This window comes from Pararge aegeria, chromosome 1 (genome assembly GCF_905163445.1).
Source record: "Pararge aegeria chromosome 1, ilParAegt1.1, whole genome shotgun sequence".
In the NCBI taxonomy this organism is placed as follows: domain Eukaryota; kingdom Metazoa; phylum Arthropoda; class Insecta; order Lepidoptera; family Nymphalidae; genus Pararge; species Pararge aegeria.
Genome location: NC_053180.1, coordinates 17601839 through 17626498, shown reverse-complemented (window position 1 = coordinate 17626498; position 24660 = coordinate 17601839). Strand labels below are relative to the sequence as shown.

General features: G+C 33.4%; 1 protein-coding gene across 3 annotated transcripts; it reads left to right on the top strand.

Moving 5' to 3' along the window:
* Positions 1 to 1026: 1026 nt before the first annotated feature.
* LOC120623766 (NSFL1 cofactor p47) lies at positions 1027 to 14697 on the top strand. 3 transcript variants are annotated; one of them, XM_039889988.1, is made up of 12 exons: positions 1027 to 1215; positions 1318 to 1474; positions 3210 to 3311; positions 5969 to 6106; positions 7176 to 7386; positions 8737 to 8845; positions 8948 to 9033; positions 9703 to 9758; positions 10903 to 11024; positions 11642 to 11773; positions 12495 to 12621; positions 14089 to 14697. In XM_039889988.1, exons 1-12 carry the CDS (start codon positions 1121 to 1123, stop codon positions 14302 to 14304), a joined length of 1551 nt encoding a protein of 516 aa, XP_039745922.1. In that variant the 5' UTR covers positions 1027 to 1120; the 3' UTR covers positions 14305 to 14697. The 3 variants fall into 3 exon arrangements, with proteins under 3 accessions (XP_039745922.1, XP_039745930.1, XP_039745939.1); XM_039889996.1 differs by lacking the exon at positions 3210 to 3311; XM_039890005.1 differs by lacking the exons at positions 1027 to 1215; positions 1318 to 1474 and adding an exon at positions 2756 to 2841.
* The last annotated feature ends 9963 nt before the right edge of the window (positions 14698 to 24660 follow it).

Genomic DNA, 24660 nt, shown 5'->3' with positions numbered 1-24660 from the left:
TAGTCCCACACATCCATGCGTCAAAACACAGATGAAGAAGAAATTATAATTATGATCTTCAGACCCATTTGACCCAAGACCTCGGAAATCACTATTTGCTAATGCCCGCTTACAGAAAGAAACTACCTAAATCGGATGCCGAATAATTTAAAGACAAGCCTAGAAAATAAACGTTTCACAAAGGTTTAGGTGATAAATAACGATGTTAATGCCTTAAAGTATTATTATATAATGCATCTAAAGCTACGACAAAGAAAAAGAAATTGTAATATATCGAAAGCCACAAAGATCCGGCTAGTTAGAGCACTGAAATTCCCCATATTTCTCTACGCTTCGGAGAAGTGGATTCTGAGCGAGACTGGGAAGAAAAGAATAGATAGATAGAGCTCTCCAGATGTGGTGCTGGAAGATAATGTTGGGAGTGACCTGTTCCGTTCCGAACATGTTCCGTACGAATTAAGCAATTCTCTACGAACTAAGCATCAAACAGCGCTTATATTTTGCAGTTCAAGCGCGAATTCTGTTTCTTTGGGCACATGACCAGGCGTAATGACGTTTCCATTGAGCGTCTTGTTGTTCAAGGGAAAGTAGAAGGTACCAAAGCACTTCAGATCGCAGATTGAAATTAGTAGGTAGTGCTTTCCTACTTTTTACTGCGGGTGACGACGATCAATCCCAAAAATTTTTGGATTTGATTGATTACTTATTTACGTCGGGGGAAATTGACGTCAATAATTGTAAAGCGTTTAAGAGTCCAAAATAAAATAATTATTTGATCAGTTGTTGATAGAATGGAACCATGCAATAAAATATATGAAGCAAATGAATTCGATTTTATTTTTATTCTAAGCATAGGTTAGTTTTAAAGCTGCATGCTTGTAAGTAATTCCGTGTTTACAATTTATATCCTCTTTGAATAATTATACTTGGACAGAAAACCACAGACTAAATAGCAAACGTACCTGCACGGGTTTTTGCTATTTTTTTCATAGATGCTCCTTTATCTGAGGTTTTTTCAGGCTTTTCCTGTAATCGTGCTGTCAAGTCTCGACTTTTCGATCAATAATATTTTGAAATTGGATGTTTTCTCGTTCCTGTTTTCTAATTATATTATTCTACAATGGATGTAACAGAAATCTTAAACGAGGAACATTTTCAAGCAGAGATAGCTAAAGCCGGCACAAAGTTAGTCATTGTGGACTTTTATGCGACATGGTATGTATAACTTGACTCCATTAAAATTTTTGAGTTTCGTACCACGTTCGTTCACCTTACCCAGTACCCTTTTATCATCTATTCTTGCTTAAACACTTCCAGGTGTCCACCATGTCAGAGTATTGCACCATTTTTTGCGAAGCTACCTGCAAAATTCCCTCAAGCAGTGTACCTCAAAGTGGATATAGATAAGTGCGAAGAAACTGCAAGAAATCAACATATAAATGTTATGCCCTCATTCATATTCTTCAGAAATGGAGTAAGTTTGTATCATTAAAAGGATTTTTATTGAAGTAGCAAGAGCATAACTGCTCTTTCTACTTAAATAAAAATCCTATATATATAAACTATAACTAGTACAAATGAAAATTTTATAAAAGCATGATAAATACAAATTGAAATGTAAACTAGGCAAAAAATATTAAGCTCTGTAGGCTCAGTTTTAAGATTTCTTAGTGTATGTTCCTGACTTGACCTGGGGGCATATTAACTACCCTTAATTTAATCAGTATGTCTGTTTTGTTTCTGAATAGTAATCCCTATTTTTGTTGTCAAGGTGTGTATAGTAAGAACCTTGATTTTTAATTGCAACATTTTTGGGCAGCTTGACTGTACATTGAAAAAGATTTCCTACTTTCATGTTTTACAATGAACACATTATTTTAATTTTGCATACCTTTAGGATTGGTTGAGAGTGGTCTTTAAAAAGCTGGGGTCTATTTTACAAGTAATGAATGAGGGGAATTTGTGTGCTGAGATTGAGGAAGGAAAATGACTGTTTCGTGACATTTTATGATTGAGGGTGGGAAATAATAAAAGTAATATATACTTTTGAAATGGAACCTTCAAAAGATTAGCAAATAATAATAATATAGTTTCCCCGTTGTCCGATGATTACTAATAAACAATTGATACAAAAAAAGCCTGAAAGTTTACTGCTATATTAATTTTAAGTAAAATTGATGAGCAAAAAAACGAGAACGAAATGAGTTATGGTACTATTTCATTTTATGATGTGAATGTTGCAAAAGAAAAAACATTTTCTAAATAAGAAAAAGGGGGTTGTACCAAAACATAACAACCCATTGCCATTTTAATTTGTTTTCAACATTGCAGCACACAATGAAAATGGTATGCATAGACAAACAAAATGTAAAGTAACATAATATCCTAAAGTGTCACATTAACAAGGGATTTGGAGGTAAAGATATGGAACAACAAGTAGTTTTCTCATGCTCCTAGTGACATGTAATGTTTTTTTTTTGTTTTGGCTGTGCCCTATTAGTCTAGTCGACAAGTTGAAAATGGTACAAAATAGAGATACTGCTCTTAACATTAAATTGGAGTTATTAACAAGTAAAGATGAAAAAAAAATTTTTGCATTAGGTTTTTTGCCAATATTTCATAAACTAATGATATTTTAAAATTCAAAAAAAGATTCTAAAAGAGGAGGAATTTTCCAATAAAAAACTCCCAACTCTCGGAACTCTATCTCCATTATTTATAATTTTTATTTAACAATGTAAATAGGTCTGCGCGCGACATTTTTAGATTTGGCGCGCGACATTTTTAGGTATGGCGCGCGGCGTCTAAAGCGAGTACGGCACGTTACTTAATTTATTTAAGGTATTGAATATTATTTTTTTAATTTGAAAAAATTATGGTGTGTTCTGAACACTATAAATAATCTATTTTTTTACAAATTTTTTTTGTTTTTGTTCAAGTAAAAAAAATATTATAAACAAAATGTAAATATATTACTATTATGGCACGATCTTGTTAATTATGAATGTAAGAAAAGACTCTACGAAGCGATTTTTTTTTATAAATATTATTTGAACATGTTTTGTCACTTACAATTAAGACGAGAAGTTTGAGAAAACATTTAATAAAACATGTTTATAAAATACAGGAAAATAAAAAAAAGCTTGCAATAATAATTTTAGAAAAATAAGTGCCTAGACCTAGTATTAATAAATTGCTGTAACTTGTAGATAATAATTGACAATATTGCTGGTTCAAATATCCAGTCGCTACTGAACAAAGTAAATGAGCATTATGGTACTGACGGATCTGGAGATGATGTTGCTGGTCATGTAAGTTATAGCCTCTACTTTGTTTTTCATAATATTATGTATTCATATCAGTCTTGTCTCTTGTAAGTCCAAAATTTTAAACATAACCTTATTAGAAACAATATTATACAATGAACAATAAAAGAGTTTGGGCAAGATTTGTTCATCAAATAGTAACATTCAACAGCTACTTCACTTGCAGTGATTGTAAGGTAGTAATAGCATATATATATATACAAATAAATAAATAAAAATAGTATATAGTAATTTCGACATGCACATCACAAGATATAAGATATAAGCTTAGTTTGGGGAATCAAGTAGTTTTAAATACAAGTCACTGTACATTTGAATAAGCTTATTTCCCTATTGCATAACTTAACACTTCTCCTAATTAAATTTAACACAATATTAAGATTTATGTGTATGATTAGGGGTCTGGGCATTAACACAGTACATTTATAAGCTAAATCAATATGGACAGAAGACCCGATTGATAAAATAATAACCTACAATTCACAGGAGTGTTAGGGTTGCCATTGTAATCCCTTCTTCCCTTCTTATATTATAAATGTCAATGTAAGTTTGTTTGTTACGCTTTCACGCAAAAACTCCTTAACCGATCCTCATGAAACTTTGTACACATATTCTTGGAAGCGTTAGAAGTAATATAGGATATTTTTTACCCCAACATTAAGCTTGGGTTCTTTGGGAGAGGGTATGAAAGTGTTTGACGATTTTACACCATAACTCCGACAAATTATAACCGATTTAAATACATTAGTACAAAATTATTTTTGTACTATAGAGGTTATAATATGTCTTTAATTTTGCCCAAACTGTGGTTGGAGATAGAGGACAGAAATCCTCAGCGGACAGCAGCAAACCCCTCATTTAAGGCTTAGCAATACTGAATACTTAAATTTTTTTCAGAACTATAACTATATTTAATGAAGACGCGGGCAACAGCTAGTACATACAATTCAAAAAGTTTTTGTATCTCAGCTAGTTAACAATGTAGGTAGTTAGATATTTTTTTGAGTTCCATACCCCATTGATGCCAACAGGCCCTTGGAGTATGGAACCCTTACTAAGACCTTACTGTCTGCTATCTGTCTGTCCGTCTGCAGCAGGCTGTTTCAAATTCAAATTCATTTATTTCAAGTAGGCCTACTTTATAAGCACTTTTGAAACGTCAAGTATGCATGTTTGTAGTGACTCTACCACTGGTTCGGAAAGCAGATTCTACCGAGAAGAGCCGGCAAGAAACCCAGTAGTTGCTCTTTTCCAACATCAACATTTACAATCATTTTTCTATCTTGCGGGAGATGAGAGTGAGGCTGGCTGCTTCCAATCTACCTTGTCATTGAGGAATTCATCAAATGTATAGTAACCTCGCTGTACTAGATGCGTTTTTACACATTTTTTAAATGTATGTATATTGGTAGGTCAAGTATTTTCTTAGGAATCATGTTGTAAAAGCGTATACTCAACCCCACAAAGGAGTTCTGCACCTTTCGCAGACGATATGCAGATATCACTAATTTATGTCCGTTTCTGGTAAGTCGATTGTTAATTTCATCTTTTTGTTTATAAAGAGCAATATTTTGTCTCACAAAGACTATATTATTATCGATATATTGCGAAGCTACTGTAAGAATACCTATTTGTTTAAAATTTTCACGAAGCGATTCGCGTGATCCAAGTTTATATATTGATCGTACGGCTCTTTTCTGTAGTATAAATATACTTACAATATCTGCAGCCTTTCCCCGCAGTAAGATCCCATAGGACATAATACTGTGAAAGTATGCGAAATAAACAAGCCTAGCTGTTTCAAAATCGGTACGCTGTCTAATTTTCCTGATTGGATATGGAGCTGAGCTGAGTTTACTCGCTAGGCTTTCTATATGGGTACCCCACTGTAGCTTACAATCCGCTTGAGTCACTCCTAGAAAAACAGTGGATTTTAAGTGTTTCTCCATTTATTATGATGTTTTTATCATTTTTTTTACGTTAGGCAAAACAAATTCCAAACACTTGGTTTTTTTTGCATTTAAAAGTTAGGTATTAACAGTAAACCAGTCTGACAAATGTGACGAAGCACGGTTTGCGTCGTCAAAATTATCTTTGTTTCTATCAGTCTTAACCTTATAATATATATTTTTTAACATTAAAATATATAATTTTTTTCTAAAAAATAGTTATTTTCGTTTCATTATATCAACCCGTTTCCAGATCATATCTCGTAAAAGATTTGTTTCGCTGACGTTTTAAAATCCGTCAATGGATCGTACCGCTTAAACATCTCAACATATTATGATGAAAACAAAGGATGTATAGTCAAAAAAATAAACGAAAATTGACAATAAACTATATTCGAGTAAATTTATTTATTAGATTGAGATCGCGTCCGCGTCTTTATTTTTTATAATGTTGGCAGTTCGTCGAAACTTTCTGATTATTAATCTGTATGTAAGTTATCCACAGACTAAAACCAGAAAACTCAAATCATGACATAAAATGAAAATGAATGATATTGACTTTTTCAATTTAGACACTTGTCACTGATCATGACTGATTAGTATTCCAGTTCAACGTTGTGTTTGTTGTATCCATAATTTCATGATAAAATAACAACTCTCATCATAGCATTGTACTACTATTAATATTTTCAGAGTAATAATAGTGTTACTGTAAGTGGTAGCAAAATGCCTCCAAACAAGGAAGATATTTTACGACAGTTTTGTGATGTTACCGGCGCAGACGACAACCGAAGTAAATTCTTCTTAGAATCTTCTAATTGGCAGCTAGACGTAAGTATCCTTTTAGTGATATTCGTTTTAACGTTTTACGACTTCATATAAAGGCCCACTGTTATTCTCCTTTTTTCCTCATTTTCGACTTATCACTTTGCAGTTTCAAACATCATTGTCACCTAATAGCTATAGTTAACTTACTAAATACATCTATATAGCATAAAAATACACCTAACTACACTATGCATACTTTGTAATGGTAGAATGACCATTGGAAATGTATTATACTATTATTTCAAAATGCAGAGTTTATCTATGAATCAAGAATTTTATGAAAGTAAATTTCAGATGATGCATTCATACAAAGTTGATAAAAGAGGTTCATATAAATATTGCTAATTAATTCATAACCTAGGTAGTTTCTCACTATATTAGATACTATTGAATTTGACGGCCGACTGGCGCAGTGGGCAGCGACCCTGCTTTCTGAGTCCAAGGCCGTGTGTTCGATTCCCACAACTGGAAAATGTTTGTGTGATGAGCATAAGTGTTTTTCAGTGTCTGGGTGTTTATATGTATTTTCTAAGTATTTTATGTATATATAATTCATAAAAATATTCATCAGTCATCTTAGTACCCATAACACAAGCTACGCTTACTTTGGGGCTAGGGGGCGATGTGTGTATTGTTGTAGTATATTTATTATTTATTTATTTAATTAAATCTCACATCATTTCCACAACCAGTCTATATACACTGATAAGTTTTGGTTATTAACTGATTAAATATTGTTCTTTGTTAAACCACTAAACGCGACGGCCAACCTAACATTAGAATGGCTGTTGTATGAGATTCTTTATTTATTATTTAATTGCTCTAGGTACTATGCATCTCTTAATAGGTACAATTATTTGAAAGATATTACATCAGTTTTCCAACACTACATGTGCCCTCCCAATATTTATGATAATTTATGTTACTTTGGGTATGTTAATCTTTCCTCTCATTCTCATATCAAGCATTTCTGCTCTGTACTGTTCTGATGGCTGAATTTGCATTAAAATCATTGGTCATTGTTATCCAAAGACAACATTACATTAGTTAGTTATCTATAAATGTATTTTAGGTGGCACTATCTAGCTTTTATGAGCACGGAAGTAATATGGAGGAGGCTAACACACAACCGTCATCAGCTCTCCCACAGCTGTCAGACAGTGATATGGAGTCCCCACCACAGTCACCCGGTCCACCTCAGAAGAAGGACAAAAAAAAGTCTGCCAACCCACAATTTGCGACTTTGGCCTCTTTGCAACAGGATAGTTCCAGCGATGAAGAAGGTGAGTTTATTGTTGTATAGTTTTGTTCAAACATAATATATTCCGTGCAGCTGGCCAACTGTACAGATAGAAAAGCATCTGAAGGAGTTTTATGTGAAAAAAGATGTTTTTATTACTAAAGATATGTGTATTAATCAGTAAAGGGTTTTAGGCATGAATATTATATGAATGTATATTGTTTGTATTATGATAACCAAAATAATTATCAACCTTTTGTACTTGACAAACATTATATAGAATATATTAAGAAAGTTATCGGTTAAAAGATCTGAAAGAATTGTGGGTTATTTTTTTTAAATTAAAACAATATATTGAATATATATATACCCTATTGAAAAGAATACTATAGGTACACATCAAATTAAATTTTAATTTGATAGTTTTGCAATTCGGACGGATAAATCAAAGAGAGGAAACTGTACTTAATATCTTTTGCTATACACCAACTTGTTCAAAAAAGAGTGACAAGGCCAATTCAGAAAAATCTAGAGAATCCAATATGAGGGAACTGAATGAGGCATTAGAAGAGATAAGAAGGTTGAAAAAAGAGATAGATAGACTGGCAAAAGAGAATTCAGAATTAAAAGAAGAGTTAGGAAGACTAAACGGCCAAGAATCAGGTCTGTGAATATGTATTCAATATAATCAATCATTTATTTATTTATTTGCCTTTCTACTGTCAGCGTATTATGACTTTTAGATTTCTGTAACAGATTGTGGATAACCAGCCTCTGCTTAGCATTTGAGAACAATTTATGATGTGAACGATTTAGTGGAAACCTTGGCTGTGTTATGGTTACCACAGAGATGCTGCATTGAATGCAAGTACATCACTCATCTTCAGTTAACCAATTTTGGTCAAAAAAAAAAACTCTGGAATGACCTCAGCAGAGTTTCTCAACAGATGGGCCTATGTATGAACATGGACAGACAAAAATTTGCACTGGAAATTGTAGACATATACCTAGGACTCACTATCTAGTAAGATAGGTCCAATTTCGAGAAACAGGTTAACTGCCAAATCCAACTCGGATGGGCACCGCGTCCGCTGCAAATACGTTCAGCGCCTGAAGACCTAAGTCTTCGAATAGTGCGTGTGGCCAGTGATGACTTACGGATCTGAAACGTGGTCGCTATCTGTGGGCCTCGTAAGAGAACTATCAATCAGTGGAATAGAAAGAGCTATGTTTGGAGTATCTCTACGTGATCAATCAGAAATGAGGAGATCCGTAGAAGAACTACAGTTTCCGACATAGCTCAACGAGTCGCGATGCTGAAGTGACAATAGGCTGAAGTCATATCAATATAGTCAATATTATTCACACACTTTCAATTTTTCTTTTGTTACAGGTGAAGCTTTCTATGCAGGTGGGTCAGAACGATCTGGACAACAGATATTAGGGCCACCGGGTAAAGGAAGGAAGGATATTATTTCAGAAATGTTCAAGAGCATTAGAGAGTGAGTAACATTAAGAAAACCCAGGGCATTGTCATACCTCAATTAATAATCACATCTAAAAGTCTTTTAATGTGACATTTTTCATGAATAATGATATTTCAGACGTGGTGCAGTTGCTTTTGATGAGGAGACATCTTCAACCAGTCGTGGTCGAGGAGGAGTGTTTGGTGGTGTTGGATACAGATTAGGTATAATTTTCTTTATACCGCTTTGAAGATTCCTATGTTGCCTTTAACTTTTCTTCAGGATTCAAACAGAACTTTAATTACTGTAGGGCTAGAATGCCGGCCATGAGATAATTATTTCTACCCGTTATTCGTATTTTTTGTATAGAAATTGGCAAGATAATGTGCAGACATAATCCTCTCGTCGCGAGCATGCTAGCCCCACTTGTCATTATCACTTGCACATGTTAAATGACGGTAACTAAGCTAGTATTGCTAAGTTCTATAAGTCAAGATCTATATCTCAATTTTATAAATCATTCATACTTCTCGCTTAATTTGAATGTTACTATCTGATTTTAACGAACTATCTTAGTCTATGACGTGTTGGGTGCACTATAAATCTAATAAGTAAACGAAATTTACATCTAGAAATAGCCTTTAAGTCTGATGAATTGGCACCATTATTAGCCGTGAGCGAATAAAGAATCTATACCACAGAGTATGTTTAGGTATAGAGTGTTCAAAATAGTTCTATCTGTGACACAGATCAACACAGTGTTTATATACTCATTGACATTGATTTTTCGATTTTCATACATATTTTAATTGATAGTGTTAGCACCGTTAAACCAGCTCAGAGACAGCTAGAGAGATTCCTAGAGTAGTATTTATATGGCAATTTGCTTCCAGGTCAAACATCGGACGACCATGAACAGGTTACTCCGGGGCGGCAAGGTGGGCAACAGGTAAGTCAAAAATTATTTAGGCTAAAATAAGTGTACTTTTTTTTATTTCACTACATATTAGCCCTTGACTACAATCTCATCTGGTGGTAAGTAATGATGCAGTCTATCTAATTTTAGCGGGCTAACCTGTTAGGGAGTAATACTACTCGTGAATGTGTGGCCCTAACTTTCAAACTTTCATCGTTTCTTTTTTAAATTATTGGATCATTAAACTCGTAACAATCAATGACATCATCATGAGAATAAGAGAAAGAGAAAGACACTGAATTGAGTAAAGTGGTCTTATATTTTTTATAAATGAAAAATAAAAAACCAAATAAATAATCTCACAACGTGAATGGACAGGTTACAGGTTATTTATGCAATTTTGTTTATGTATTTGTATTTAGCTATTTGAATGTAGATTTATAACAATTTTATACAACCTGTTCCTTCACGCTCATGTTGTAAAAGTTAGGGAAAGACAACCTTAGTATTAACTAAGGTTGTCTTTCCCTAACTTTTTAGTTATACACCCCCACATAAAGAGTTAACGTATTAGGGGGGCGTCCATAAATTACGTAAGGTGTTTTTTTTAATTTTCCCCACCTTCCCCCCCCCCCCTCTGGTGAGATGTCGTGAGATTTTATACAACTCCCTTCCCCATCCCCCAATCTCACGTGATATTTTTCAAAATGTGGGTACCTTACGTAAACGCGTTTGATTGTTATTGTAAAAAGATAAAACATATGGTATAAAACAAAAATATGGTGCTTTGACAATCATTAGAAGTATAACGTCTAAGTATGAATGAACTTATTTACTTTCGAACGAATTATTGAATGATCTTAATTGTATTACGATAGCATTTAAAATTAGATCTTAAGCATGTACAATCGAGATTAAATGGACCAAAACAGTATATATTTTTTTTTTAATAAAAAAAAAATTGCTTGTTATTTGCCGAGACCGCCCCTCTCTCGACGTAAGATTAAATGAGATTCGACTCGACCCCCTCCCCCCCTTAAAAATCGCACGTATTTTATGAACGCCCCCTTAAATTCAAATAAAATAATGGCCGTAAACTTTTTCTGCAAATTGTCAAAAAAAAAAAAAAATTGAATTCAAACCAAACTCATCATCAAAATCCCTTATTATTCTGCAGGACAACCAGCCGCGTTCAGTTCGCCTGCAGCTGTACCGCGAGGGTTTCTCCGTGGACGGCGGTGCTTTGCGCCAGTACTCCGACCCTGACAACGCGGAATTCCTCAACTGCATACGACGGGGGTACGTGGATATCATGATGCCAATACGATTTGTTATGTCATTCGGAGATAAGGCTAAGTGGCTTTGGCTTTACTTTCAGGGACCAGAGTTTTGTAAGAATAAAAATATAACACCCAACTAAGTTTGTTAGACCAGGATCTCGTAGCTTTAGTTTTAAGTTTACGAATATGGTCACCGCCGTCATCTCACTACCGTGCACTTCTCATGTAATGTACGCATTAAAAGTGCCACCTATGGGCCTACGTGAGTAAAGTATTATTGACTTTGACTTTGTGTCTAGTCTAAAGATAACAAATAAATTATTTTTCATTTTAAATTCTACATGTCACGCCATTTGATACCCATGTTGAGGGAGCTGTGAAAAAATAATGTAATCTGCCAGTTCATGGCAGCGGCCATCTTGGACCTATAGATAGATAAAATAACTTTATTGCAACAAAAGAATCCAAAGAAAAACAAAGACAAAAGTGCATAGTGTTAGGGTGCAGAGGTGGCCTTATCTCTTAAAGTGATCTTTTACAGGCAACCTAAGTATAAGAACCACTTGGTGTAACGGTGAAGAAAAACATAGTTAGGAAACCCTTCTTATTCTGATAACGACATTGTTATATTTGCAGGGAGATACCAGCGGAACTGTCGGGCCGTGGTGAAGTAAGACTGAGCCTGGAAGACAAGCGGCATGATGACTGCGCGCACGCCGCCGCGCCCAGACATCAGGCCTTCTCCGGCAAAGGACACTTGCTCGGAAGGTAAGTGCCACCCTTGCTTTGAGATTTCGTCATATATATGAGACTGACACATTTTTAATAAATTTAATTGTGTAGCAAAATTTCCGAGTAATGTACGTTTTTTAATTTAAGGAATTGTGTAAAACTGGGGAAATAATTAAACTTTTGATAACCATAAATTCATATTTGCCAGATATTTATGTTCATGACATTGAGTTGGTGGGTTTTTTGATAAAAATACGACTCCATTATCGATGCACCGCAGTCCCACATGGACTCGAGCGATGCAAAGATGCCTGCCGGTGTCTTAGACTTTTATCATATCACTTGCTTTGACGGTGTAGTAAAACATCTTGAGGTGACCTGCATGTCTGAGAGTTCTTCATAGAGTTCTCAAAGGTATGTGAAGTCTACCAATCCGCATCGGGCCAACGTGGTGGATAACGGCCTAGACCCTTCTCATTCTGATAGCAAACACGTATTGCATTTAAGATACGCATTGAGTATTGAATTGTACTTTTAGCACTTTATACTTAAGAACCCATAGCAGATCAAGGGCTTTTTAAAGAATTTGCTTCGGGCCCCGCGCTTTCTTAATCAGGCAATGTATATACCAACTCTTCTTCTTGGTTTTCAGCAATAAGCCGATAAACGTACTAATCCACATTTTACTGTACGCAGCCGGATGTTAGACCATATCTCTTTCACTGTTTGCGATATTAATCAGTGTGTTGGCCCGCAGTCCGACGCCTGCGACGGTGGGTGCAACGGTAGCGGTGGCGTCGTCGTCGGACGACCGCGCGGCCAACCAACGCGCCGCACAAGCCGCCGTCGCACTTGACGAGAGTAGCCCTCTAACCACCGTACAGGTATAACGTTTATTTCTTTATTAGCTTTCCAAGCGAAACAAACAGTACTATTACACATAAACCAAAGAAGTTTGCACAACTTAGTTATACATATGCGATAAAATTAACCACAATTGCTTAGGAATAAGTACCTACCAAGCGAAAATTATTCAAAAACGAAAAAGAAAGACAAAAACTTTAAAGCTTATAATTAATTACTCCTAATAGTGCCAATTTTGACATGAAAAATGTCCGTCTCACAATATTTGCTGTTGAACGCATTGCACGCATGAGAACTGTTAGAAAGTCTACGCAAAGAATATTACAGGTTTGCTGTGGGCTTCAACTTAGAACAGGGCGCGTTTGGAACCCTAGTAACTTTAGTTTTAAGTTTAAAAATGTAGTTACGCCATCATCTCACTACCGTGTACACGTTTCTGTTGTAATTTAAACATCATAAGTGCTACCTGTGGACCTACTTGCATGAAGATATTTTTGACTAAAATTATGGCAGTTTACCTACCGCCATAATTGTTGTATTCATTGTCAAGTCAACATCTCTTGAGAATGCCCCGGATTCGGAGCGAAACGTGCGTAGAGGGTACATTGCCGAGGATCTGTTTGGGATTGGAATATAATGATTGAAGAAATTATTAATTACAGCATACAGATTCTCGCGGAGTATAGAAAATTTAGCTTATTTTTTCGCAAATTTAGCTTAATTTAGCTTAATTTTTCGCAAATTTAGCTTAATTTAGCTTAATTTTTCGAATTCCGCAAAGTCCGTCTTTCATAGGGTTTTATCATCAATAGGGTTGTCACAACACTTAGAAAGTTTCGAATTCGTTTGTATGGAAAAATAAATGTGCCTCTTTTGGTTTAATATTTCTACAGGTGATTCCATATAAAATATACATAAGCATCCTTCATGACGGCCGATTGGCGCAGTGGGCAGCGACCCTGCTTTCTGAGTCCAAGGCCGTGGGTTCGATTCCCACAACTGGAAAACGTTTATGTGGTGGACATGAATGTTTTTCAGTGTCTGGGTGTTTATATGTATATAGTAAGTATTTATGTATTACTTTGTGAATGCGACGGATTAGCTAGAAAGCGGTTGGACTTCTTGGGAGTGGCTTATCAACAACCAGAGGATTACTGTGCCTCCAACCTAAAAGCTTCAATAAAACTTAGAGTGGATATTTGAAGCTATTTAGGGTGAGGGGATACAAGGACGGGGCGAGCACAAAAGATCCTGGAGGGTCGAAGTGCACCCGCTGAAGCGGGCCTCATTACAAGATAGATAGAAGTATTTATGTATATTATTCATAAAAATATTCATCAGTCATCTTAGTACCCATAACACAAGCTACGCTTACTTAGGGGCTAGATGGCGATGTGTGTATTGTCGTAGTATATTTCTTTATCCTTCAGTATTATTTCGTAATTCTGTTACACGTTGTGTATTCAAGTGTCAACTTTGCCCCGCAGTTTCGCCTGGTCGACGGCAGCCGTCTCACCGGTCGGTTCAACCACACCCACACGGTCGCCGACCTCATACAATACGTGTCCCGCGCCGAGCCGATCTACCAGCTTCAGCCGTTCACTCTGCTCACAAGCTTCCCGAGCAGCGAACTGACTGACCGCGCCGCCACCCTGGCGCAGGCCAACCTACTCAACACCACTCTGCTCCAGCGGCTCAAGTAATGCGAGCCTCCAAAAGCTGGTGTCACATTAATTATTACTATTACACATTCAATGTACTCTTCAGTTTCATATGTAACACGAAAATCCAATTTAAATAAAAACATATTTTTTTTTGTCAAAAATTATTGGAAATTTGAGCATTATTTTGACAACCTTCTTTAATTATCTCGAAATTTTTGTTGTGGCCAAATAAATGTGAGTAGTGCATGAAATTCCATATAATATGTCAAATTAATTACATAGTAAGCTCGTATCTGTCTTGTAATTTGAAAATGGAACGATCTTTTAATACGGAACATTGCAAAGTTGCTTGCAAATATAAAGCTGTTTATTGAAAAAAAAAAAAAAAACATCGCATAGGCCGCTGCAGTAATGTACTACATATATTTCTCAATCAAAAAACTCAGTGAGAACGTTAAATTCCTTATCTAATAGAATCAAAATATCTATAATCTAGAGTTGAGGTTAGTTATTCTCTATTATATTCTAATCTACATATAAATGCCGTAAAAATTGACCATTATTCTACGGGGTAAGGGCAAAATTTACATTACAATATGCATTTCGTAAAGTTGAGATTTGAATGCCATAGAGAATTAGTTTCGTATAGATAAGATCTGACCTGTTTTAGAGACCTTATTTATTACATTTCTATACTTAATTATAAATGTACTGTGTAGTGTGTATCAGGAAGAAAGCGTTAATTTAAAAGTAACTCTGTGTTTTCTAAACTTGGCTATTGGACATTATTGATAAAGTTACATAATTATTATCGTGTAAGATTCTCAATGTCTGCATGGCCTATCTCTAAGGATAATAAATAAGCTACCGATATTGAAAACTAATTAATTTTTTTTTTCTATATTGAAATATTTTCAGCTGATCTTTTTCCATTTATGATCGTAAAATAAACTAAAACTGATTCTTGTAAGAAGAAAGACATTATTATATTAGAAAACAAAAAAAATCTTTATTTTGGTTTTAGAGTATGTGCAGCTGCGACAAAATCGAATCTTGAGTCTAAATTCATATTTTGTAATTTTGTATCTCGAAATAATGAGTGAAAGTTAATTTAGCCATTTTTTATTTTCGTGTTTAAAATTGAATTTATTCCTTAAATCCGTGATTGTTACGCAGATTATGGAAGTAATGATTATAGTTGTGCAAATATATTATTTCTTAAATGTAATTTTTGTTTTATTCAATAAGTCCTCTCCAAATTTTCGTAAAGAAAATACGCGATGACAACCATGACATCAGCCGTATCTCAAATGAGGCGAATAACATGCCTTTTTCGCTACTGGACATATTCTAGACACGTCAGATACGTAATAATATTTGATATATTATGTACACAAAATCATTAAAGCTACTGTAGATATATCTTACTATGCACCGTATGTGCACCATGCGCCTTCATACGCTGATATGGAGATATTTTTTCTTATATTATATAATTTCTTACGTACGGTGTTAAAATAAAAAACGTATCTGTCTAGGTAAATGTTTATTTCTCATTCATCTAATCTAAATACACGCAGGTACTTAGCCCGCAAACTGATAGATCTTGTTAATAATTAACAAAAAAATATTAATAAGTACAGGGTCGGAATAAAACCTTAAAATACAGTAATTAATCAATAAGACAAGAGATAAATGAGCACATTTGAGCAATACATAGCAGTATTGTCGTTGCCACTATAAAGAAATCGAGGAGGGATTTCACTGCCTTGTTACATTTGGACGTTAAACTACTGTAGTGAAACGAAAAGCGTCAAAATTTCGATGTCTTTAGTTTGAAAATTCTTCTGTACTTTAGTATAAACGGCTAGGCTGACCGATTTTTCTTCCGTGTTTGGATTGTTTTAGATTCACAATGAGAATAAGTAGTGCAGCTGCGATCGAATTCTGGTTTACAATTTTATTTTTATGGCAGGACTTCTTCGGGGCCTGCTAGTTTTATTTACATATTTTCGTCATTAATTCTAATTTTGTCTACATCAATAAGTTGGAAACTTTTGATTTCGACTTTGAATCCATAGTGCCACTTTCAATTTCGATAAAGTTATCACTAACATAACTTTTTAAAGTATAAATTTAAAAATATTATGGTGAAGTCTAAAAGTCATGCTTTCCCTTTCATTGTCTTATCTGTGGAAAAGGATAGCACCATTAAACAACGGTAAGATTAGTAAATGCCTCCAGGCATAATGTTTCTGTTTTATGTTATTGTGCAATAAAGAATATAAACAAGCTATATTCGACATCTCGAAAACTTTAGATTATTTTCGTGAATTCCGTTAACGTTTTGTAGCTGCGATTTATGACAAAGCTTTGCGATGTTTGGAGAAACTATATCGAATTTCGTTTTCGATCATTTTGAAACTGTAAAACCTCGTAATGAGGGTGTGAAAATAGAAATCAGCGTTCGCTATTCGAAGATAGTAGTTAGAACGTCCAAATGTAAAATAGACAAACAATAATTAAAATTATAAATATAAAGATAGATTAAAGCTAACTAAAAATAACGTTTAAATATTGCCACGAAACTTAAATACTTAAGGGTCTAGGTTTAAGTACAAGATTATCACTAACATAAACCTACATAAACTTGTCAGAGACAAAAATACTGTGATACTCTTGCGAAAATATTTATTTACTGACTATTATTGAGACCTTTTGAATATTATCCATCAATGTGAAGCCCTTTTATTATATATGCGATGTTATACTTTGGAAAAATATTAATATTTACGAGGAAGAAAAAATGCTTTATTATAGAAAAATTTGTATGGGTTTTGACATTAGTTCGCATAACTTAAATTCTTCATTCTGAATAAAATTCTGAATGTTTGTTTCCAAATTTTATTCAAAAATGGAACTGTGAAAACGAATTTAAAATCCGACAGCCAAGTTCGAAGTTATAAGCATTCAATATTGCTGAATAGACATTACAAAACCGTGACGTAACGTCTATATATGACGTAATAGCGCCATACAAATTCCCATCAAGTGTGAAAGTCGCATAACTTCTCTTAGAAATTTAAAAGAACCTCGCACACTTCACTACCACGAAAATAGAAGTATAAATATATGTTTTTTCATAATATTCGGTATAGGGTAGATTATGTTACTGTGAAAAGCAAAATATGGATAATCAAAATTCATTTATTACTCACAATATATTTGTGTAAGTACTTTCAGACGTCAAGTTTGTCTGTATGCGATGAATGCCACTGGTTCGGAAGTTTTGATTTTTCTGCCGTTAAAGATTCTTAACCGTCTGTGGACGCTGCGGTCATTGGCTGTAAATGTGGTAGCATAGTGCGCGAAATCCTTAATCTCTTACTAAAATACGTATAATGGTGCTCGTTCTATCGTACAGAATCTCTAGCTTGACAGTTCTAAGTGCTGTCCTTTTTAGAATGTTTCAGTGGAAAAGGATAGAAACCTTTTCCACTGAAACATTCCACTGAGACCTGTCAATTTTTTTGTACGGCATAATTGGCACCAATGGTGACAATTATGCTGTAAAAAATCTCGTAACTAAATTGGCAGATCTAAAAGTAATTTTGTCCATATCACAAAGTTCCCCGTTAAAAAGGATGGCATTATTTTTAGACTTTTCAATTTAGTTATGGTAAGAGATTTATGTACAACGTAATTGGCACTATTAGATTATTTATACGATAAACTAATTGAGATTTTCATAAATTTATTCACTTTAAATTTATTTTCGAGAATGAAGATAAATAATCAACATTTAAATTAGTATCAACACCCCTATTCTCTAAAACAAGTATTTGTATCTTAGGGCCTCCAATTATCACAAACTTACAAACAAATGAGCACGAACACTCACAGATTCAGTTGGCACATCTTGTTTGTACATACTACCCACTTATCCAGTCGCGACAAATTAGGTCTTTATATTAAAGTCTGAGCACTTGAAAGCTTAAAACTGTGTAAACAAACATTTTCTCAGCCAATTTTCTGTTTCGCTCGAACATTTCGATATAGGTGTCAATTTGTCATTGAATACAATGCTATCCTTTTCTGAATAATTGTTAATAGGACAGCACTACTTTTAGACCTTTCAATTTAGTTTATTTACTAAATTTGTAGACATTAGAATTGACACCAAATTGACAACTTTTTTTTCAGGTTCAACTAATGTCAAAGCAGTTGACTGTTACGTGTTTACAAAGTTATAAGTATCTCAATGAACAGATTTTTTTGTGGTCTTAAGCTAAATGCAATAATATGTTTACTTGTCTAATAGCAAAAATACCCAACGAGTAGAAGTTTTTATCTTATAAGGAACGATACATACAATGCAATATCTCTGGGCCATTATTTAGCCGAACACAAAATTTAACTAAAATATGATTATTACATAAAGCCTATTAAATATATTTCATTTACGGCAAGAAAATAGCGATATTGCCTTTAACTTCGCCGTCTGACTAATTTGTTGACCGTAAATTATATATCAGACGATTTAGATAACAATTTTATTCAGCTAAACTGTTACTGATCAATTCGCTAACGTTTATCTATAAAACTGCCCAATTTTCTGACCGAAGTAAATACCGAGAGCAGAGAAAATTGACAAATGGGCTGGCTTTAAGTTATATAGCTGAACAAATTATGATTTTAAAGCTTTTAGTCAAACGGAGAAATTGACAACAAGTAACTATATTCTTAACGCGATTGAATAATAAATGTGATTATCTAACTTTGTCAATAAAATATATTTTATTTTATTTATAGTGCGCTCTGAAACCTCTACGTTTCGGAAAAATAGAACATTTATTTATTGTCATGATGTTGGTTGTCGTTTCGTATATCCCACCGACGCTATACAATACAAAATTAATTTAATTTTGAAATATCAAAACGTCTCTCTCTAATGAATAAATAGCGAGAAATGATGATGTAAAATTATTGCAATTTATATTTTTAATATTCAAATAATTTCACTACAATATAATTAATATCCATTCAAGACTAGCAAATGTCCACGCCAGAGCAAACAGATGTTTAGACTGACCATAACTTTATTTCTTTAATGCCCAGTCTTATCGAAATTTCTCTTATCATTATGTCACAACTTATCAAAAAACTCGATCTTATCCTCTTCCGCACAATTTTCACAACAATTAACGATTTTCATATTCCAGCTAACTCGAAAAAACTTTGTAATTGGCGTCTACGATCATTTTAGTTCTAGTAGACAAAGAAAGCAAAGTTATTGTTTATACTTTATTTACATCTTTGAGTTAAATAACAACCCTGGTAACATTTTCCCAATGAAGTAGGGGTTCCCAACCTTTTTTAAGCTAGCGGCGCACTTACACGTAAACCGGCGTCCGCGCCCTAACCTATATAGTTAAAATAGATAGAGGCTTGTTCAGCAGATGGGCGCAAAAAATAAAACATCCTCATTAAAATACATTTTGACAAAGAAATAAGCAAAATGCAACCACACCAACAATGGGATGGCGGAGCTAGGTGAACTTCACAAAATTTTTCAAAGTGACAACAAGCCTTGACACTTCTCTAAATGTATTTTCTACGGCGCCCAGGTTGGGAAGCCCTGCCCTAAAGTGTTCTTGGCCAGTATTTTGGCAAAAGTACCATAAAATCAGCCGACGACAATAATTTAAAAGTTTAACCAGGATCTGCTTAGTACTGCAAAGTATTGCCAGCTATTAAAATCAATGCGCAGTTATAAACGACTTTTTGACTCGACAAACAGAATAGAATAGAGCACAATTAGACGATTCATTAGCTTGAGCTTCATTTATTATTGCTTCAATTACGGATTCTGTTCATTCTTCACAATCAAATATTCACATTTAATGAACAGTCTAATTGCGATTAGATATAAACCTACATAATATATTCAAACATCAACATCAATATATATACATAGTACGAAAGGTGTCCTTAACGAGACAATAGTTTAAAATATCACCGCTCTCGAAGACTTAAACAGTTAAAAAGGATTACAGTAAATGCACGAAAAATAGTTGCAGTAGTTTTCATGAGTTGTTAACAACAATATCATCAATTTAGTGAGGAAAACAACAATCGCATGCAGATATTCCGTACAACAAAACGCGTAAATTGCTTATTTACGAATGAGCAGATCGCGAGAAATTTCGGCAATTTGCTCGTACGATTCTTCCGCAAACTACGTGTTAAAATATTCGTAGATGTGGGCGATCCCATAGTCTTTGCACGCACAGGATTTGCGTGCAGTACGTACAGTTGACACCCATTTCACATACAGTATTAACTACTTCAAATGACGGCGCAAAATCAAAACAAAACAGCCGTGCAATTCGCAGATGCTAGAAAAGCTGGAAGTCGCATCGGGACTAAAGCTGGTTTAAGTGTGAGAGGCTGCCATTTTTGCCTTTGAAAATTATTTGGAATGAGACGAATATCAGATCAGCATGTCTGCCAGACTCAAACATCAGAAACAATGCAACCCAGACACGACTTTTTGCGACTAAGAATAGTGTTTAGTTATGACTAGATTAAGATCTTCGCTCGTGTATGTTCTGAGACAGCCCTCTAACCCATTTAATCTCTAGTGAGATAGTAGTTCGTATTTTAGCAAAATGTGTAAGTGTTTATCATTAGCGGAATATCTGCAAGAAATCTTAGAATAAATGCACAAGACTAGCAATTGTATGTCATAATCATAATGTATTTGTTGTTTACAAATATAATCATTCAACAAGCTCTTAATACATCAAAAGGTTAATAGGTCAGTTGCAAACGTTGTGTTAACACCAAAGCGATCCTTACGGCATCCATAAACAATAGATAACGCAATCAGTGCCAAAAATGCCATTGTTATATTGCTTATATCAGTTTATAATAATTTGCACAGAAATTAACGGCAAAGATCAAAGATAGAGAAAGGAATAGACAAATGCATTTATTGACAAATTACGGCATAATTTGATCACGTCGCATACGAACAATTCTGCAAGTCTGCGTTTTAACGCAGCACTTTTAGCTCCTACCATTTTTTTGTTCTAACGTTCCCTTGTAAAAGTCTGTGAAATATTTTGGTAACAAATTGAGTATGCCAAGATGTACTCTGAATGCCAATACCAAGGTGTACAGCTCAAAACCACCATGTGTATAGAATGGAATTTTGAGAATTGAAATATGCCCCTTAAATGAAGCCAACCAAATCTTAATCATATCTTGATGGTTCTTTAAAACTCTTCATACAATCGTAAATGTTACAGGTACTATTCATTAAGTCGTTAGGACGTCTTCCCCTCTCCCCCTTAAGTCTTAGCGACGCCCGTAAATTGACTTCTATTTTTCTGCCCACAAAACTGTACTGTAACTGTAAATATTTAGGGTTTATTATTATGAGAAACAATTACGAATTTACTAAAAATTTGCTAAAGAATAAGTACTATATTTATATAGTAAAAAATACTGAACTTTTGGAATGTATTGAAAGCCTTAATTCCACAAAACATTCAATTGCCACTCTCAGTAGTATAAGAGTAAAATACATGATTATCGAATATAACATCCTATGACATACGTTAAGTGTCAAAATTTCAACATATTTACATATATTATTTAACAGTAACCTACATAATGATCGGTACGATCACATGACCATAATATTGTTAGGAATTTCATTTGATTTTTCATAATTCAGCAATGTATTGCAAACTGGTCATATATTTATAATTAAATTATTAAAAATGGAGGTCTAAGTAATCTTTCTAAAATGATATTATTGTATAGCCAGAGATTTTGATACAGTGCTGAAATCTTCATCACAAAAAAACTAAATAAACAAAAAATCACAATGGTTTCAGTTATTTTTCCTAATTTGACAGGTTTAAAAAGTAGTGCTATCGTTGATTCACAGGGAACACTGTAAAACAGAAAGTTCTCTTATTAGACCTGTCAATTAAGTTTAGTTTATATTTTTGTGTACAACAGAATTGGTACCATTTTATATCTCTATTTTGACTTTGGTCGATCTTATATACGAATAGTGTTGTTATTTCGGATAAACACATTTTAAAATAAACTGAGACCACTAAAATTAGTGGTCATAGTTCGTTTTCCTTTCCTTTCTTCTCTACAAGAAACTTTAAGAAAGGAATGCCTCTACAATTAGATCTGTGTGCCGAATAGTTTTAGTTTCAATCGGATAGTTGTAAGTGTAAATATAAAATAAAATAGTGTTTCTATGTTTATTAAAGTTCCGTGTGGTAGAAATATAATATACTCATTTTTTATAATATTTAACTCTTTAAAAACCGTAAATATTTTTTAGTATATAGTTTCTATATTTTTATTTATATATCTATATTTGCGGCGTTAAAATATGATGCACACAAATTCTAAAACTAATGTGTATTCGATTAAAAATTATATTCATATAATATTAGGTAATAATATAATAGTAGGTAGATAGTATATTGAAATAGACCTTACCTTGTCATTAGGTAGGTTAGGTACATTATCACGAAGCTAAAATTATTTATAGTGTAGATTTCTAATATTCTTATACATTATGCTTTTTACGCTTGAATTCGCAAGAAATAAACGAATTTTAACCTCGTCAAAAATCATCCCCTTAAAGAGAATTAAAAGTATTCTACGTTGAAGCGCGCTTGATTAGAAGGTAAGCGAGTTATATGGTTAAAATTACCTCCAGTTTATAGTAAAACTAAATGTGAGTTTTCTACGTATTAAGAACATGAAATGTATCTTTATCAGGGTAGATAAGGATTCTTCAGTTGCATGAGGATTAAAGCTTTTGCAGTTTATCGCAAAATTACAACCAGGGTGAAAACAAAGTGGAAACTAATGAACAAACAAAAAAGTTTTATTTTATTGATTAGTATGACACAAAATCTATTTATATTTAATTAATTATATCGTAATTAAATAACCTTAATATCCTTAGATATGAATACCAAGTTAGCGTCCATTTATTTATATAAGACGCGTAAATAATTTTCATTTGTTTCAAACCCCTATTCTACGTCAAACTTCAATTGTATATTCAACAAGATACTATTTACAATAATTTCATCAAACATTAATTGTCATAACAATTTTCTTTAATATAATCCTAAAGTGTAAGTTAAGATTGTTCTAAATTTATTAGATCTAGGTCTACTTCAAAATATTAAAGACATTTAAAAATAATAATATGTGATGTTTATATGGGCCTTATTTATACTTTAAAATAAAGGAGGTAATACTGAAATAGCTACTTCGGTAGTAAGGTTTTGTACAAGTGGAAGATTCTTTTGATTTAGGTAAATGTGGAAATTTGTATATATAGACTGGCCATATAACTCAGTCGTGTTTACTATTAAAACTTCTATTCGATCTTAAGTAGAAGAGAACCTATAGCAGTTTTGTATTGTTATAGATTGTTATATTATGAATGTTAGATAGGACATAGAATCCAAGCTGCCTACGTTTTTTAAAATTGCCCACTATTCTAAGTATACGATACCATTTTAATAATTTTCGTAACATTCAATTAAGTTTTTTTTTCGACTTGACTAGGTACAGTATGATAAAGTATCATAGAATTTCGTAATTAAGGTTTATAATTGAATATAATAAGTAAAGATGTAGCTGCAAGTGTTTTAGGATTTTTAAACAATAAAGAGATAAATAGATGCCAATTTTAGCTGCAATTTGTGTTTTTAAGGTAAAGCTGCTTTATAACAATTTTAGAAAAATACCAATATCATATTATTTTAAAGTTGTTAAAATATAGTTGATTCAGTGAATATCAGCTGAGGAAAAATTAAACAAGTCTTTGTTTAAAATGATAAAAGACAGTAACATTAATAGATATTAACAGTACATGTAACACATTAACTGTAAAAAAAAAATTAGGATTAATTTGACCCTAATACTAGTTCGCATTATTTCAATGTATTCGTTGTTGTTCTTGGATTAAAAACACTTTCATTTTTGACAAGTGTCAGTATAATTCACCAGTATTGTCGAAACTGATCAAATTAACACCAATTTTATTGTATTAATATTATTTAATCGAATAGTTTTAAATGTAAATGTTTCTATAACAATGTAAGATTATTTAGATTTAAAATTTGTTTTTGTATTTGAATAATAATTACAAGTGATTAACTTATAAGTATTATATAACAATTTGAACGTCGACAAAGTTTTACACTTTCACTGCCATCGCTTAATAGTTTTTGTCATCTTTTTAAACGAGAAATAGCTATGTCGATATTTGTTTCTATTTATCATATAATCATTGGTTTAAACTATGATTTATATATAGCAATAGTAAATAAACGA